We start from the raw sequence: 17,410 nt of genomic DNA on the forward strand, positions 1-17,410 counted from the left end.
TGCTCCGCCAGACCAACAGATTGCTTAGCAGAGCACTTTGCAAAGCAACTGTCAGCTAATAAAACAGTGTCTTCATTTGTTTTTGGTCAGCTGTCCTGGCATAAATGCAAGTGGGCCAAATGGTACCATAACATCATAAGACACTTTGTCAGGCAAAGTTTTAAGCTTGCCTTGAAGTTTTTCATAGTCATTTTGTACTTTAACCCAGTGCTGGATATTTATCCTTGCAGCTCGAGCCCACCTATCAATTTAATCTTGTATCTTTTCCTGTTGTTCCAGCTCATCCAGCATGGCCCATAATTCCTCCTCAGTTAGGATACTTGATTTGCAGTCACCACCACCATCACCACCCTCCAAATCGACCACAAAAACATTTTTGGGCTTCGGGTCTTCCTTTGGCTGATGAACTTTTCTGTGTCTCCCTTCAGAACTTAAATCTTTAATTTCTAGGTCTTCAGTTTGAACTTTCTCCCGAACCTGGGTCAGTTTCCTGGGACCTAGGCGATTTTGTTTTATGGGAGGGGTCTCTCCTACATCCACATCATGTAGGGTTCGGGTTGTGTACCCTGGTTTGTCCCTGCAGATCCTTTTAAACGCTGTGAGCAGTCTTGTTAGGTCTCCTGTCTCTTCTGTTTAAATAGGAGAATATGGTATCTAATTTCCCTAATATTTCACTGTGAGCTAACTGGATGGTAGGGGGTTTGATGTGGGAATCCTCCGGGCCTCCCTCTAATTCATCCTCACTGTCCCTTTCACCCTCTTCTTTCCTGACTGCCTGACAGACCTGTGCTTGTTTGTCCCCTTCCCGGCTGTGATACCGTTTTTACATATTGATGTGGCACAACCTTTGTTTTTTCCTATGAGGTGTCAATTATATAATTCACCTCGTTAATTCTCTTTACTACTCTGTACAGGCCACTAAACCGGGCTTTCAGTGGTTCTCCCTGTATTGGTAATAGCACTAGCACATGGTCTCCGGGCTGAAATGTTCTGGCCTTGGCATGTTTATTTGCCTGCCTTTTCATAGCTGTCTGGGAGGTTTTTAAGTGTTCCTGAGCCACTGCACAGGTTCTCGTGAGCCGTTCTCAAAACATGGAGATGTAGTCTAACAGTGAGGATTCGACCCTGTGTCCCAAAAACCTCTCCTTGATTAGTTTTAGAGGACCTCTCACCTCGTGTCCATAAACTAATTCAAAGGGACTAAAGCCAGTGGACTCATTGGGTGAGTGTCTGGTAGCGAACATGAGAAATCCCAGCCCTTTGTCCCAGTCATGGGGGTACTCATAGCAGTATGCCCTGATCATTGTCTTTAGGGTCTGGTGGTACCGCTCCAAAGCCCCTTGAGACTGTGGGTGATAGGCTGAGGTCTTTAGCTGGCTTATGCCCAGATTTCCCATGAACTTTTGAAAAATACTGGACATAAAATTTTTGCCCTGATACGACTGAATCTCAGCTGTCAGCCCATATCGGGTGAAAAATTGGGTTAGCCCCTCCACCACTACCTTGGCAGAGATAGTTCTTAGAGGGATAGCCTCTGGAAGTCGGGTAGTCACATCCATAATGGTGAGAAAATGCTGGTAGCTCCCTTTTGTTTTCGGCAGGGACCCCACACAATCTACCAGCGCTCTGCTGAACAGTTCCCCAAAAGTTGGTATGGTAATTAGGGGTGCAGGTTTTATTTCAGATTGAGGCTTCCCCACAACCTGGCAGGCGTGGCAAGTCTTACAGAACTCCACCACATCCTTGTGGAGTTGTGGCAGTGAAAATGCTGTCTGATGTGGGCTTGGATTTTTCTGATACCATCATGTTCAGCCATTGGAATCTCATGGGCTATTCTCAATATTTCTCTATGGTACCTCGGTGGCACCACTACCTGGTGAACCACTATTCACTCTTCATCCACAGGTCTGTCTCCACTTCCTCATCAGCACCTCATCCTTTAAATAGTAGCACTCTGGAACTCCTTCTGCTTCAACTTCAGTTTGGGCAGACTGTGCTAACTTTTTTAACCCTGGGTTGCTTGCTGAGCCTCAACCAAGGAAGACCTGTTTAACCCCTCCTTTGGATCCTCTAACTTCCCAAAGGAAGTTTCAGATAACCAGACAGTAGGGTGATCTGTCTGCAGTGCCAGTTCAGCCTCCTCTGACAATGCATGTTTGGCCTGGTCACCACACAGACAGGAAAAGTGCCAGGGACCTTTTCCTGTAACTGCTCTGTCTCCTTGACCTCTTTCGGTCTTTCTAAAACCACTGGGAAAGCTACCACCTTCGCTCCCGCCAGATCATTACCCAGGAGCAGGTCGACCCTGTCCACTGGTAAACTAGGGACAATCATAAGGTCAGAAGTGGGGATGTTTGCTGATGATTGCACAATGTTCAGCACCATTTGTGACTCCTCAGATACTGAAGCAGTCCGTGTCGAAATGCAGCAAGACCTGGACAATATCCAGGCTTGGGCTGATAAGTGGCAAGTAACATTCGTGCCCCACAAGTGCCAGGCAACAACTATCTCCAACAAGAGAAAATATAACCATCTCCCCTGACATTCCATGGCATTACCATTGCTGAATCCCCCACTATCAACATCCTAGGGGTTAACATTGACCAGAAACTGAACTGGAGTAGCCATATAAATACTGTTGGTACAAGAGCAGGTCAGAGGCTAGGAATCCTGCAGCGAGTAACTCACCTCCTGACTCCTCAAAGCCTGTCCACCATCTACAAGGCACAAGTCAGGAGTGTGATGGAATACTCTCCACTTGCCTGGATGGGTGCAGCTCCAACAACACTCAAGAAGCTCGACACCATCCAGGACAAAGCATCCCGCTTGATTGGCACCCCATCTAGAAACATTCACTCCCTCCACCACCGACGCACAGTGGCAGCAGTGTGTGCCATCTACAAGATGCACTGCAGCAACTCGCCAAGCCTCCTTTGACAACACCTTCCAAACCCGCGATCTCTACCAACTAGAAGGACAAGGGCAGCAAATGCATGGGAACAACACCACCTGCAAGTTCCCCTCCAAGTCACACACCATCCTGACTTGGAACTATATCACTGTTCCTTCACTGTCGCTGGGTCAAAATCCTGGAACTCCCTTCCTAACAGTACTGTGGGTGTACCGACCTCCCATGGACAGCAGCGGTTCAAGAAGGCAGCTCACCACCACCTTCTCAAGGGCAATTAGGGATGGGCAATAAAAGCTGGCCTGGCCAGCGACGCCCACATCACATGAATGAATTTTTAAAAAATCCCCACATCTACCAGTCTTGAAACAAGGTTGCACTCCAGGTGCACCTGGTATAAAGGTATGGGCATATACTTTCCTCCAATACTGTTTACCAGCACTCTAGCATTCAATACACTCTTTGGGGTGGCCCCTGTATCCCTAAGTATGACTATGGGCTTACTCGCCTCACTTGAAGGGTATGGGTCACTTTTCCTTCACACAAAATCCTGGTAACTCTCATGCATTTTGTTAAGTTTTCCCACACTCTTAGCAGTAAGTTTACTGGGTTTTACTGCTGCAGTTAAAGCCACAGCCTGGTCTGCTGTGCTCTCCATCAGGGCCCCTTTTCCTGAACTGGTCTTGTGTACCCTGAGTAAACCCTTGGGTTTTCCCTGTAATATACAGCAGTCACTCAAAGGTGAGCTGCCTTGTTACAATGGAAACATACAGGCTTTCAGGCATCACTCCTGTTCTCAGCACCATCCTTTTTGGCCTGAGGAGGGCCACCTGTGTTTCCAGCTGTCCCTTCTTGCTCATGGATGTTCATCCTGCTATCACCCTCCCACCTTCTATCCCTTTCAGGTTTTTGGAGGTGATTGGGAAAGAGCTTCCCTTGGGGCAAGGGCTTATGAATAAGTGTATAATCATCAGCCAGGATTGCTGCCTGCCTGTCTCTTGGAACCTTTTGTTTCTCTATGTGGTTCTTATGGACTGGGGAAGTCAGTTTTGAACTACTTGAGGAGGATCACCTCTCTGAGGTTTTCATAGGTGAATCTACCTTAAGTGCCCGTATCCATCGGTCAAAATTGAATTGCTTAATCCTTTTGAACTCAATGTAAGTTTGTTCTGGCTGCTTTAGGAGAGTTTGGAACTTTTGGCGGTATGCCTCCGGTACTAGTGCGCATTTTTAGCCATCTCATAATCTGATGAACTCTTATCAGACAATAGTGAATAAAACTCATGGGCTTTTCCTGTTAGTTTGCTTTACAATAACTATGTTCAGCTGTCTACTAGCCACTTCAACCGTTTTGCAAGCTTTACAAAAGGGATGAAAAATGCTTCCACACCCCTTCATTGAACTTTGGTATCAACTGGGAGAACTTTAAAAGCTCAGCACCCAGTCCTGAGCTAGGGGTAGCTCCCTCACTAGCGGTGCCTTCACTGGGTACATTGGGGTCATCCCCTATTCAGTTTGAGCTGCCTTAACTTCTTCTGGAAAGCTCTTTCTATTCCCCTTTCCTCCCTTTCTTTTTCCCTTTCCTGGAAAGCTCTTTCTTTCTCTTTCCTGAAATTCTAATTCTAGTCTCCTCTGTTCTAGTTGTACCTTACTAATGTTACTTTGTCTGTTTCAGATTCTATGCCAATCTCTGGTTCTTCAGTGCCAATTTAAAAATGGTTGGCCACAGGTTTTAGGATTTCAGGCTTCCTAGCTTTTCGATGGATAGTAATCTCTAACTGCCCAGCTAGATTAACCTGGTCCAAGTGACTTCACTCTGTTCTAGGAAGGTACTGGCCTCGAATGTGGACATTTTAGTACTATAGCACTGAAAACCACAAGAAAACCTATGTTGAAGTTTTTAAATTATTGATAGGGATCAATTTTTTTTCCCACTTCCAATTTCCATTTGTCTTTGGGTTTGATCTCAGATGAGCCCCCAAATTTCTGTTACGGTCAAGTGAGGAGGGGTCGAAGGGCTTGCCTCTTTTCCCTCTCCTTGTTTGACCACAATAGGTTTAATTCTTTCTTAAACTGGAGGTACTGGCCAATTCAGTCAGTGTTTGATTACTTATTTGCTATGATCATAACAAGAACTAATCTGACAGGTTTTCTTGAGTTAGCAAAGAAAAAGGTTAACTTTATTGTACCTAAAGCAAACAAATAAAAATAATAAACAACACACCAACTTTCACTCGCACACACACTCTGCAGGTTTACACACACACAAATAGGTTACAGAGTGGGGAAAGGTAGATTGGTTGAGTTCGAGTCCATAAATAAGATATACAGTCTGTGGAGTTTGGAGATTCGGCTGGCTTCTAGCTGAATTCAGTGGTTTGAAGAAGTAGATGATTGGTTCAGTGAGTCTCTTGGAGAAAGCGAGGCAGATGATTTCCTTCGACGGGGTTTCTGATTGTAGCCGGAATATGCAAAGTGGTCAGTCAACAAGCAGGAATTTTTTGTTATTTGTTTGTGGGATGTGGGCATCGCTGACTAGGACAGCATTTGGTGCCCATCCCTAATTGCTGTTGAACTGAGTGGCTTGCTAGTCCATTTCAGACATTTCAGAGGGCATTTAAGAGTCAACCACATTGCTGTGGGTCTGGAGTGACATGTAGGCCAGACCAGTTAAGAATGGCAGATTTCCTTCCCTAAAGGACATTAGTTATCCAGATGGGTTTTTACAACAATCGACAATGATTTCATGGTCATCATTAGACTAGCTTTTCTCATTCCAGATTTATTAATTGAATTCAAATTTCACGATCTGCTGCGGTAGGATTCAAACTCATGTCCCCAGAGCATTAGTCTGGGCTCTGGATTACTAGTCCAGTGACATTGCCACTACACCACTGCCTCCCCTTGAAAGTTTTTAAGCTGCAAAGTAGAGAGAGAGAGGAACTCGCAGTTAGGGTCTGTTCATGTCAGAGTCCAGTTGCTTCTCCTCTGCTGCAGAGAAAACACCAATTTAAAACCACAGATGGGAAGGGGCTTGTCACATGACAGTCATTCAGTGATTCAAAACATAGCAGTTAGCAGTATTTCTCTTTTGCAAAAAAGAACAGTAGTTCCTTTAAACTTCCTGGGTCTTGGTTCATGCTGGGAAATGCACAGATATCTTGTCTCCCCCCTCACAAGCATTGCAGTGTAGGATACCATGTTGTAAATTAGGTAGCCAACTTAAGCTGCCAGCAAAATCATCCTTTTAGCTGGTCTTTTAAAAGTGTCTTTGAAAAAATATATAAATGCAGATCTCCAGTCAGTGGATTAAAGAAAATTATCATTCAACAAAGCACATTGGTATAACAGTGTGCTTGAACTGGAAACAATATTTCAGTGAGCGAGTGGTAAATCTATGGAACAAGCTTGCTAGGGAAGAAGTGAAAGTATTTATTACTAATTCATTCATATGAAAATTGGATAGATTTCTTTCAGAAAATAACATTTTGGGATACAGCATATGAATAATTTGAGACATGACATAAACTAAATGTCACATGCTTGGGAGGAACTGATGACTTTGGACCTATGTTTCCCAAAATGCTCCATCTCAGGGGGTTTTCTTGCCTCATGTCTGGGTCAATTCTTGACCAACTGATCGAGATTGATTGCTATGATTGGTCAACAACTCCATTATCACTGTATCATGCGAATACCAAAATGGGAAGAATATATCACCTTTCACGACCACAGGATGTCTCAAAGGGCTTCACAGCCAGATAATGACCAGATAATCTGTTTTTTGTGATATGGGTTGAGGGATAAATATTGGCCAGACGCTGAGGATAACTCTCCTGCTCTTCTTTGAAATAGTGCCATGGAACCTTTTATGTACACCTGAAAGAGCAGAGAGGGCTTCAGTTTAACACCTCATATGAAAGATGGCACTTCAGCACTCCCTTAGTACTGCATTGGAGTGTCAGCCTGGATTTATTTTGCTCAAGTCCTGGAGTGGGACTTGAACCTGAACCTTCTGACTCAGAAGTGAGAGTGCTATCAATTCAGTTAGGCTGCCACAACAGAAGGTGAACTAGATGGATCTTGTTTTTTATCTAGCAATTCCTACATTCCTATCAAGAAGGTCTCACGTGTTGTGCTGTGTTAACTGATGCTAGTCAGGAGTTACAGCAATTGATCCCTGGGCCCTAAATTAGGGAGGATTTCTTGTTCCTTGCTACAAATTTGCTCGGGTCCCATCCGTCAGCTAACAGGACTTACCGCTCAGTCCCGCTCCTCAGATCAGTGAGGTCACTGCGGACCGTAGCCACCTTCCGCCATAACGCCATCAACCTGCCATGCTCGCCAGAGGGGCGCGAGCCGAAGGTCTGAAAAGAGGCAAAATGGAAAGTTTTTTTTCTGGTACCTTCTGCTTCTTTCAACATTGCTGTTCAAAGGACAATGAACATATGTCTTTGTTGAAGTTTCTTTAATGGATTTGTATTGAAAGCGCTTAATGTGATTTCAAGACAGAAAAACTCTTGGGCAGGTAAAGGTGCGGAATATTCCAATTTCATACTAACAATGGGGAGCCTTGCACTTTCCTGGCCCATATCGGAAATTTGGCAGGAGTACGATTTTCCGATCCCTACGTGCCACATATTGAGTCTCCGATGGGCATTGGTCTGCAGTACAAAAGTGCTGTGAAGTGACAATAAGGGCCAATTTTACAAAGGCATGCTTCCAGCAAGGAGCCTTGATCATTATGAGCATATGTCAGGATGTCACAGACAATGTCCTCACAAATTAAATGCACTTCGGCCAGGAACCTTCCAGTTGAGAAGTTCTTAAATTGCAGGCTCATTAAAAAGGTCCAGAGGATTATTCACGGGGTGAGGGAGTGGGAAGGGGAAGAACTGCAGCAGGAAGTGTTCTGAGGTCAGGGGCTTGAGGAATACTGTTGTGGCAGAATGAAGATAAAGATTTTCTTGCATCATCCAACTGTGACACTGGCACTGGGAACAGGAAAGTATTCCATTCTCCAGCACTAACATCCATCAGCACAATGAGCACGATATAAAAAAGACAGATAAAAGCAATAAGGAAAAAGCTAACTTGGGCCTGCACTGGGGTCCTCCTGTTACAAGCCAAGCACATTGTTTCATAGGTGTGGTTGCCGTGGCAGTATTTTTGCTTTGTGACTTATAAGATTGTCCATTAAGATTATGCAGAAATGGAAAAGTGTGATACCCCTGACTAATTCCATAACAGATAGCTACCTCCTGTTCCCACTGCTGCTTCATTTCTCTGTGCTCTAGTTCACTTCTAGCTTTGCCGAAATCAACTGTGATCTTGCGGATATCCTCACTTAGCCTCTGATTGGCTGCGTTGGCCTGTTCCAGTTGCTCCCGCAACATGGCATTGACCTGGGTCAGGCTGCTGCTTCTGTGTCAGAGAAATGAAACCAAATCACATTCTAAACTGAACTGAAACCAAATCACATTCTGAACTGAATCACGATCCAAACTCAGAATCAGAAATGGCACTCCGATTCTGATTTGTGGAGGTTATTTATCCTCTTAATTTCACTTTTAATTTGTTAATCTAGGGTCTCACTTGTTTAATCTGTGCTTGCTGATATTAACTTTGTTTTTGTCCTGCATGGCCAGGATTATTCTTTTCAAGGTGTTTCATTTGTCTTCTACTGAAATAGGAGCAAATCATCATCCTGCAATCCATCGGTCTTAATTCTTTGTTCTTTTCTTGGAATTGAGCTCTTATCGAGCAATAAACATGGCTCCCAGTCTTTGGCAGAATTGTTTCCCAGTTCATATCAAATTTGATCATGCAGTGCTGCAATTTCCATTGCCTGTTCATTGTCTGGGTCGTTGACAAATGCTGGGTAAAGCCTCTTGTGGCTTCCCTTATGCATTCACTCAATGTTTCAACTGTCAACAGTGGCTTCTGGATGACATGTTCATGTTTTACAAGCAATAAAAAACAACCAATTATGAAGTTCCATTCATAACTCTGTCATTTGCACTGAGTCCTTCAATTATTTTCTGCTACTTTATCACAGACTATTTCCTGGCTCAAAGGAAGACATATACCTCATCTTCAGCCTCTGTTGATGTGGCCCTGAAGGCCAAATCCAGGAGACACCAGACGGTGGCTGTTGTGACTCACCCTCTGACTGTTCCCGTGGTATCTTCTCACTTGCATGGCTGAGGTTGAGTTCTCCCCTGTGCTTGGAGTTGGTGAAGAGAGAGATTGTGTTGACTCTTGGGGAATGTTAGTGATTGTGCTGAGTAATGGAGGGATGAGGTAGGTGACGATAAAACTCATACAGACAGGAGGATGTAGATTTTGCTGAGCCATGAAAGTGTGACACTGTTAACTATGCAGAGTTATGGTGGTGGGGGGGGGGGGGGGGGGTGGGGGGGGGATGTTAGTCATTCTGCTGAGTCGTGGAGGGAGGTTGGTGGTTATGCTGGGTCATAGAAGGAGGTTAGTGGTTCTGCTGGGTCATGGAAGGACGTTGGAGGTTGTGCTGTGTCATGGAGGGAGGTTGGTGGTTGTGCTAGGTCGTGGAAGGAGGTTGGTGGTTGTGTTGGTCATGGAGGGAGGTTGTTGGTGGTTGTGCTGGGTCATTGAGGGAGGTTGGTGGTTCTGCTGGGTCATGGAAGGAGGAGGCTGGTGGTTGTGCTGGGTCATGGAGGGAAGTTGGTGGTTGTGGAGGGTCATGGAAAGAGGTTGTAGGTTGTGCTGGGTCATGAAGGGAGGTTGGTGGTTGTGCTGGGTCATGGAAGGAGGTTGGAGGTTGTGCTGGGTCATGGAGGGTGGTTGGTGGTTCTGCTGGGTCTGGAGGGAGGTTGGTGTTTGTGCCGGGTCATGGAAGGGAGTTGGTGATTGTGCTGTGTCATGGAGGGAGGTTGCTGGTTGTGCTGGGTCATGGAAGGAGTTTGGAGGTTGTGCTGGGTCATGGAGGGACGTTGTTGGTTGTGCTGGGGCATGGAGGGAGGTTGGCGGTAGTGCTGGGTCATGGAGGGAGGTTGGTGGTTGCGCTGGGTCATGGAAGGAGGAGGTTGGTGGTTGTGCTGGGTCATGGGGGGAGGTTGGTGGTTCTGCTGGGTCATGGAGGGAGGTTGGTGGTTGTGCAGTGTCATGGAGGGAGGTTGCTGGTTGTGCTGGGTCATGGAAGGAGGTTAGTGGTTCTGCTGGGTCATGGAAGGAGGTTGGAGGTTGTGCTGTGTCATGGAGGGAGGTTGGTGGTTGTGCTGGGTCATGGAAGGAGGAGGTTGGTGGTTGTGCTGTGTCATTGAAGGAGGAGGCTGGTGGTTGTGCTGGGTCATGGAGGGAAGTTGATGGTGATGCTGGGTCATGGAAGGAGGAGGTTGGTGGTTGTGCTGTGTCATGGAGGGAGGTTGGTGGTTGTGCTGGGTCATGGAAGGAGGAGGTTGGTGGTTGTGCAGGGTCATTGAGGGAGGTTGGTAGTTGGGCTGGGTCATGGAGGGAGGTTGATGTTTGTGCTGGGTCATGGAAGGAGGTTGGAGGTTCTGCTGTGTCATGAAGGGAGGTTGATGGTTGTGCTGGGTCATGGAAAGAGGTTGGTGGTTGTGCTGGGTCATGGAGGGAGGTTGGCGGTTGTGCTGGGTCATGGAGGGTGGCTGGTGGTTTTGCTGGGTCATGGAAGGAGGTTGGTGGTTGTGCTGGGTCATGGATGGAGGTTGGTGGTTGTGCTGGGTCATGGATGGAGGTTGGTGGTTGCGCTGGGTCATGGCGGGAGGTTGGTGGTTGTGCTGGGTCATGGAGGGAGGTTGGTGGTTGTGCAGGGTCATGGAGGGAGGTTGGTGGTTGTGCTGGGTTGTGGAGGGAGGTTGCTGGTTGTGCTGGGTCAAAGAGGGAGGTTGGTGGTTGTGCTGGGTCATGGAGGGAGGTTGGTGGTTTTGCTGGGTCATGGAGGGAGGTTGGTGGTTGTGCTGGGTCATGGAGGAAGGTTGGTGGTTTTGCTGGGTCATGGAGGGAGGTTGGTGGTTGTGCTGGGTCACGGAAGGAGAAGGTTGGTGGTTGTGCAGGGTCATGGAACGAGATTGGTGTTTGTGCTGGGTCATGGAGGGAGGTTGGTGGTTGTGCTGGGTCATGGAGGGAGGTTGGTGCTTGTGCTGGGTCATGGAGGGTGGCTGGTGGTTGTGCTGGGTCATGGATGGAGGTTGGTGGTTCTGCTGGGTCATGGAAGGAGGTTGCTGGTTCTGCTGGGTCATGGAAGGAGGTTGGAGGTTGTGCTGTATCATGGATGGAGGTTGGTGGTTGTGCTGGGTCGTGGAAGGAGGTTGGAGGTTGTGCTGGGTCATGGAGGGAGGTTGACGGTTGTGCTGGGTCTGGAGGCAGGTTGGTGGGTCTGCTGGATCATGGAAGGGGTTTGGAGGTCATGCTGGGTCATGGAGGGACGTTGTTGGTTGTGCTGGGGCATGGAGGGAGGTTGGCGGTTGTGCTGGGTCATGGAGGGAGGTTGGTGGTTCTGCTGGGTCATGGAGGGAGGTTGGTGGTTGTGCAGTGTCATGGAGGGAGGTTGCTGGTTGTGCTGGGTCATGGAAGGAGGTTAGTGGTTCTGCTGGGTCATGGAAGGAGGTTGGAGGTTGTGCTGTGTCATGGAGGGAGGTTGGTGGTTGTGCTGGGTCATGGAAGGAGGAGGTTGGTGGTTGTGCTGTGTCATTGAAGGAGGAGGCTGGTGGTTGTGCTGGGTCATGGAGGGAAGTTGATGGTGATGCTGGGTCATGGAAGGAGGAGGTTGGTGGTTGTGCTGTGTCATGGAGGGAGGTTGGTGGTTGTGCTGGGTCATGGAAGGAGGAGGTTGGTGGTTGTGCAGGGTCATTGAGGGAGGTTGGTAGTTCGGCTGGGTCATGGAGGGAGGTTGATGTTTGTGCTGGGTCATGGAAGGAGGTTGGAGGTTCTGCTGTGTCATGGAGGGAGGTTGATGGTTGTGCTGGGTCATGGAAAGAGGTTGGTGGTTGTGCTGGGTCATGGAGGGAGGTTGGCGGTTGTGCTGGGTCATGGAGGGTGGCTGGTGGTTTTGCTGGGTCATGGAAGGAGGTTGGTGGTTGTGCTGGGTCATGGATGGAGGTTGGTGGTTGTGCTGGGTCATGGCGGGAGGTTGGTGGTTGTGCTGGGTCATGGAGGGAGGTTGGTGGTTGTGCAGGGTCATGGAGGGAGGTTGGTGGTTGTGCTGGGTTGTGGAGGGAGGTTGCTGGTTGTGCTGGGTCAAAGAGGGAGGTTGGTGGTTGTGCTGGGTCATGGAGGGAGGTTGGTGGTTTTGCTGGGTCATGGAGGGAGGTTGGTGGTTGTGCTGGGTCATGGAGGAAGGTTGGTGGTTTTGCTGGGTCATGGAGGGAGGTTGGTGGTTGTGCTGGGTCACGGAAGGAGAAGGTTGGTGGTTGTGCAGGGTCATGGAACGAGATTGGTGTTTGTGCTGGGTCATGGAGGGAGGTTGGTGGTTGTGCTGGGTCATGGAGGGAGGTTGGTGCTTGTGCTGGGTCATGGAGGGTGGCTGGTGGTTGTGCTGGGTCAAGGAAGGAGGTTGGTGGTTGTGCTGTGTCATGGAGGGAGGTTGGTGGTTCTGCTGGGTCATGGATGGAGGTTGGTGGTTGTGCTGGGTCATGGAGGGAGGTTGGTGGTTCTGCTGGGTCATGGAAGGAGGTTGCTGGTTCTGCTGGGTCATGGAAGGAGGTTGGAGGTTGTGCTGTATCATGGATGGAGGTTGGTGGTTGTGCTGGGTCGTGGAAGGAGGTTGGAGGTTGTGCTGGGTCATGGAGGGAGGTTGACGGTTGTGCTGGGTCTGGAGGGAGGTTGGTGGGTCTGCTGGATCATGGAAGGGGTTTGGAGGTCATGCTGGGTCATGGAGGGACGTTGTTGGTTGTGCTGGGGCATGGAGGGAGGTTGGCGGTTGTGCTGGGTCATGGAGGGAGGTTGGTGGTTGTGCTGGGTCATGGAAGGAGGAGGTTGGTGGTTGTGCTGGGTCATGGGGGGAGGTTGGTGGTTCTGCTGGGTCATGGAAGGAGGTTGGAGGTTGTGCTGGGTCATGGAGGGAGGTTGCTGGTTGTGCTGGGTCATGGACGGAGGTTGGCGGTTGTGCTGGGTCATGGAAGGAGGTTTGAGGTTGTGTTGGGTCAGGGAGGGAGGTTGGTGGTTGTGCTGGGTCATGGATGGAGGTTGGTGGTTGTGCTGTCATGGAGGGAGGTTGGTGTTTGTGCTGTGTCATGGTGGGAGGTTGGTGGTTGTGCTGGGTCATGGAGGGTATTGGTGGTTGTGCTGGGTCATGGCGGGAGGTTGATGGTTGAGCTGGGTCATGGAGGGAGGTTGGTGATTGTGCTGGGTCATGGAGGGACGTTGCTGGTTAAGCTGGGTCATGGAGGGAGGTTGGTGGTTGTGCTGGGTCACGGAAGGAGAAGTTTGGTGGTTGTGCTGCGTCATGGAAGGTGGTTGGTGGTTGTGCTGGGTTGTGGAGGGAGGTTGGTGGTTGTGCTGGGTGGTAGAGGGAGGTTGGTGGTTTTGCTGGGTCATGGAGGGAGGTTGGTGGTTGTGCTGGGTGACGGAAGGAGAAGGTTGGTGGTTGTGCTGGGTCATGGAGTGAGGTTGGTGGTTGTGCTGGGTCATGGAAGGAGGAGGTTGGTGGTTGTGCTGTGTCATGGAGGGAGGTTGGTGGTTGTGCTGGGTCATGGAAGGAGGAGGTTGGTAGTTGTGCTGGATCATGGGGGGAGGTTCGTGGTTCTGCTGGGTCATGGAGGGAGGTTGGTGGTTGTGCTGGGTCATGGATGGAGGTTGGTGTTGTGCTGGGTCATGGAGGAAAGTTGGTGCGTGTGCTGGGTCATGGAGGGAAGTTGGTTCTGCTGGATCAGGGAAGGGGGCTGGTGGTTGTGCTGGGTCATGGAAGGAGGTTGGTGGTTGTGCTGGGTCATGGAGGGAGGTTGATGGTTGTGCTGGGTCATGGAAGGAGGTTGGTGGTTGTGCTGGGTCATGGAGGGAGGTTGGTGGTTGTGCTGGGTCATGGAGGGTGGCTGGTGGTTGTGCTGTGTCATGGATGGAGGTTGGTGGTTGTGCTGTGTCATGGATGGAGGTTGGTGGTTGTGCTGGGTCATGGATGGAGGTTGGTGGTTGTGCTGGGTCATGGAAGGAGGTTGCTGGTTGTGCTGTGTCATGGAGGGAGGTTGGTGGTTCTGCTGTGACATGGAGGGAGGTTGGTGGTTGTGCTGGGTCATGGAAGCAGGTTGGTGGTTGTGCTGGGTCATGGAGGGTGGTTGGTGGTTTTGCTGGGTCATGGAAGGAGGTTGGAGGTTGTGCTGGGTCATGGAGGGAAGTTGGTGCTTGTGCTGGGTCATGGAGGGAAGTTGGTGGTTGTGCTGGATCAGGGAAGGGGGTTGGTGGTTGTGCTGGGTCATGGAAGGAGGTTGGTGCTTGTGCTGGGTCATGGAGGGAAGTTGGTGGTTGTGCTGGATCAGGGAAGGGTGTTGGTGGTTGTGCTGGGTCATGGAAGGAGGTTGGTGGTTGTGCTGGGTCATGAAGGGAGGTTGGAGGTTGTGCTGGGTCATGGAAGGAGGTTGGTGGTTGTGCTGGGTCATGGAGGGAGGTTGGTGGTTGTGCTGGGTCATGGAGGGTGGCTGGTGGTTGTGCTTGTTCATGGAAGGAGGTTGGTGGTTGTGCTGTGTCATGGAGGGAGGTTGGTGGTTGTGCTGGGTCATGGAAGGAGGTTGATGGTTGTGCTGTGTCATGGAGGGAGGTTGGTGGTTGTGCTGGCTCATGGAAGGAGGTTGCTGGTTCTGCTGGGTGATGGAAGGAGGTTGGAGGTTGTGCTGTATCACGGAGGGAGGTTGGTGGTTGTGCTGGGTCGTGGAAGGAGGTTGACGGTTGTGCTGGGTCTGGAGGGAGGTTGGTGGGTGTGCTGGATCATGGAAGGAGTTTGGAGGTCGTGCTGGGTCATGGAGGGACGTTGTTGGTTGTGCTTGGGCATGGAGGGAGGTTGGCGGTTGTGCTGGGTCATGGAGGGAGGTTGATGGCTGTGCTGGGTCATGGAAGGAGGAGGTTGGTGGTTGTGCTGGGTCATGGGGGGAGTTTGGTGGTTCTGCTGGGTCATGGAACGAGATTGGTGTTTGTGCTGGGTGATGGAGGGAGGTTGGCGGTTGTGCTGGGTCATGGAGGGAGGTTGGTGGTTGTGTTGGTCATGGAAGGAGGATGTTGGTGGTTGTGCTGGGTCATTGAGGGAGGTTGGTGGTTCTGCTGGGTCATGGAAGGAGGAGGCTGGTGGTTGTGCTAGTTCATGGAGGGAAGTTGGTGGTTGTGGAGGGTCATGGAAAGAGGTTGTAGGTTGTGCTGGGTCATGAAGGGAGGTTGGTGGTTGTGCTGGGTCATGGAAGGAGGTTGGAGGTTGTGCTGGGTCATGGAGGGTGGTTGGTGGTTCTGCTGGGTCTGGAGGGAGGTTGGTGTTTGTGCCGGGTCATGGAAGGGAGTTGGTGATTGTGCTGTGTCATAGAGGGAGGTTGCTGGTTGTGCTGGGTCATGGAAGGAGTTTGGAGGTTGTGCTGGGTCATGGAGAGACGTTGTTGGTTGTGCTGGGGCATGGAGGGAGGTTAGTGGTTCTGCTGGGTCATGGAAGGAGGTTGGAGGTTGTGCTGTGTCATGGAGGGAGGTTAGTGGTTGTGCTTGGTCATGGAAGGAGGAGGTTGGTGGTTGTGCTGGGTCATTGAAGGAGGAGGCTGGTGGTTGTGCTGGGTCATGGAGGGAAGTTGATGGTTATGCTGGGTCATGGAAGGAGGAGGTTGGTGGTTGTGCTGCGTCATGGAGGGAGGTTGGTGGTTGTGCTGGGTCATGGAAGGAGGAGGTAGGTGGTTGTGCAGGGTCATTGAGGGAGGTTGGTAGTTCGGCTGGGTCATGGAGGGAGGTTGATGTTTGTGCTGGGTCATGGAAGGAGGTTGGAGGTTCTGCTGTGTCATGGAGGGAGGTTGGTGGTTGTGCTGGGTCATGGAAGGAGGTTGGTGGTTGTGCTGGGTCATGGAGGGAGGTTGGCGGTTGAGCTGGGTCATGGAGGGTGGCTGGTGGGTTTGCTGGGTCATGGAAGGAGGTTGGTGGTTGTGCTGGGTCATGGATGGAGGTTGGTGGTTGTGCTGGGTCATGGATGGAGGTTGGTGGTTGCGCTGGGTCATGGCGAGAGGTTGGTGGTTGTGCTGGGTCATGGAGGGAGGTTGGTGGTTGTGCTGGGTCATGGAGGGAGGTTGGTGGTTGTGCTGGGTTGTGGAGGGAGGTTGCTGGTTCTGCTGGGTTATAGAGGGAGGTTGGTAGTTGTGCTGGGTCATGGAGGGAGGTTGGTGGTTTTGCTGGGTCATGGAGGGAGGTTGGTGGTTGTGCTGGGTCATGGAGGAAGGTTGGTGGTTTTGCTGGGTCATGGAGGGAGGTTGGTGGTTGTGCTGGGTCACGGAAGGAGAAGGTTGGTGGTTGTGCTGGGTCATGGAACGAGATTGGTGTTTGTGCTGGGTCATGGAGGGAGGTTGGCGGTTGTGCTGGGTCATGGAGGGATGTTGGTGCTTGTGCTGGGTCATGGAGGGTGGCTGGTGGTTGTGCTGGGTCATGGAAGGAGGTTGGTGGTTGTGCTGTGTCATGGAGGGAGGTTCGTGGTTCTGCTGGGTCATGGATGGAGGTTGGTGGATGTGCTGGGTCATGGATGGAGGTTGATATTTGTGCTGGGTCATGGAAGGAGGTTGATGGTTGTGCTGTGTCATGGAGGGAGGTTGGTGGTTCTGCTGGGTCATGGAAGGAGGTTGCTGGTTCTGCTGGGTCATGGAAGGAGGTTGGAGGTTGTGCTGTATCATGGATGGAGGTTGGTGGTTGTGCTGGGTCGTGGAAGGAGGTTGGAGGTTGTGCTGGGTCATGGAGGGAGGTTGACGGTTGTGCTGGGTCTGGAGGGATGTTGGTGGGTGTGCTGGATCATGGAAGGAGTTTGGAGGTCGTGCTGGGTCATGGAGGGACGTTGTTGGTTGTGCTGGGGCATGGAGGGAGGTTGGCGGTTGTGCTGGGTCATGGAGGGAGGTTGGTGGTTGTGCTGGGTCATGGAGCGAAGTTGCTGGTTATGCTGGGTCATGGAGGGAGGTTGGTGGTTGTGCTGGGTCACGGAAGGAGAAGGTTGGTGGTTGTGCTGCGTCATGGAAGGTGGTTGGTGGTTGTGCTGGGTTGTGGAGGGAGGTTGGTGGTTGTGCTGGGTCATGGAGGGAGGTTGACGGTTGTGCTGGGTCTGGAGGGAGGTTGGTGGGTGTGCTGGATCATGGAAGGAGTTTGGAGGTCGTGCTGGGTCATGGAGGGAAATTGGTGGTTGTGCTGGGTCATGGCGGGAGGTTGGTGGTTGTGCTGGGTCATGGAGGGAGGTTGGTGGTTGTGCTGGGTCACGGAAGGAGAAGGTTGGTGGTTGTGCTGCGTCATGGAAGGTGGTTGGTGGTTGTGCTGGGTTGTGGAGGGAGGTTGGTGGTTGTGCTGGGTCGTAGAGGG

The 17,410-nt window shown here is 50.5% G+C and overlaps 1 protein-coding gene across 2 annotated transcripts in view; it reads right to left on the reverse strand.

The window, feature by feature from the left end:
* Positions 1–17,410, reverse strand: part of crocc2 (ciliary rootlet coiled-coil, rootletin family member 2) — a 490,923-nt gene that overhangs the window by 275,958 nt on the left and 197,555 nt on the right. For both annotated transcript variants that reach the window (XM_068041847.1, XM_068041848.1), the window contains 2 exons: positions 8,167–8,332; positions 7,169–7,275 (listed from right to left, as the gene is read on the reverse strand). In XM_068041847.1, coding sequence (XP_067897948.1) covers positions 7,169–7,275; positions 8,167–8,332 — 273 coding nt within the window. The remainder of the gene's footprint in view (positions 1–7,168; positions 7,276–8,166; positions 8,333–17,410) is intronic.

Source organism: Heterodontus francisci, chromosome 11 (assembly GCF_036365525.1).
Source record: "Heterodontus francisci isolate sHetFra1 chromosome 11, sHetFra1.hap1, whole genome shotgun sequence".
Lineage (NCBI taxonomy): Eukaryota > Metazoa > Chordata > Chondrichthyes > Heterodontiformes > Heterodontidae > Heterodontus > Heterodontus francisci.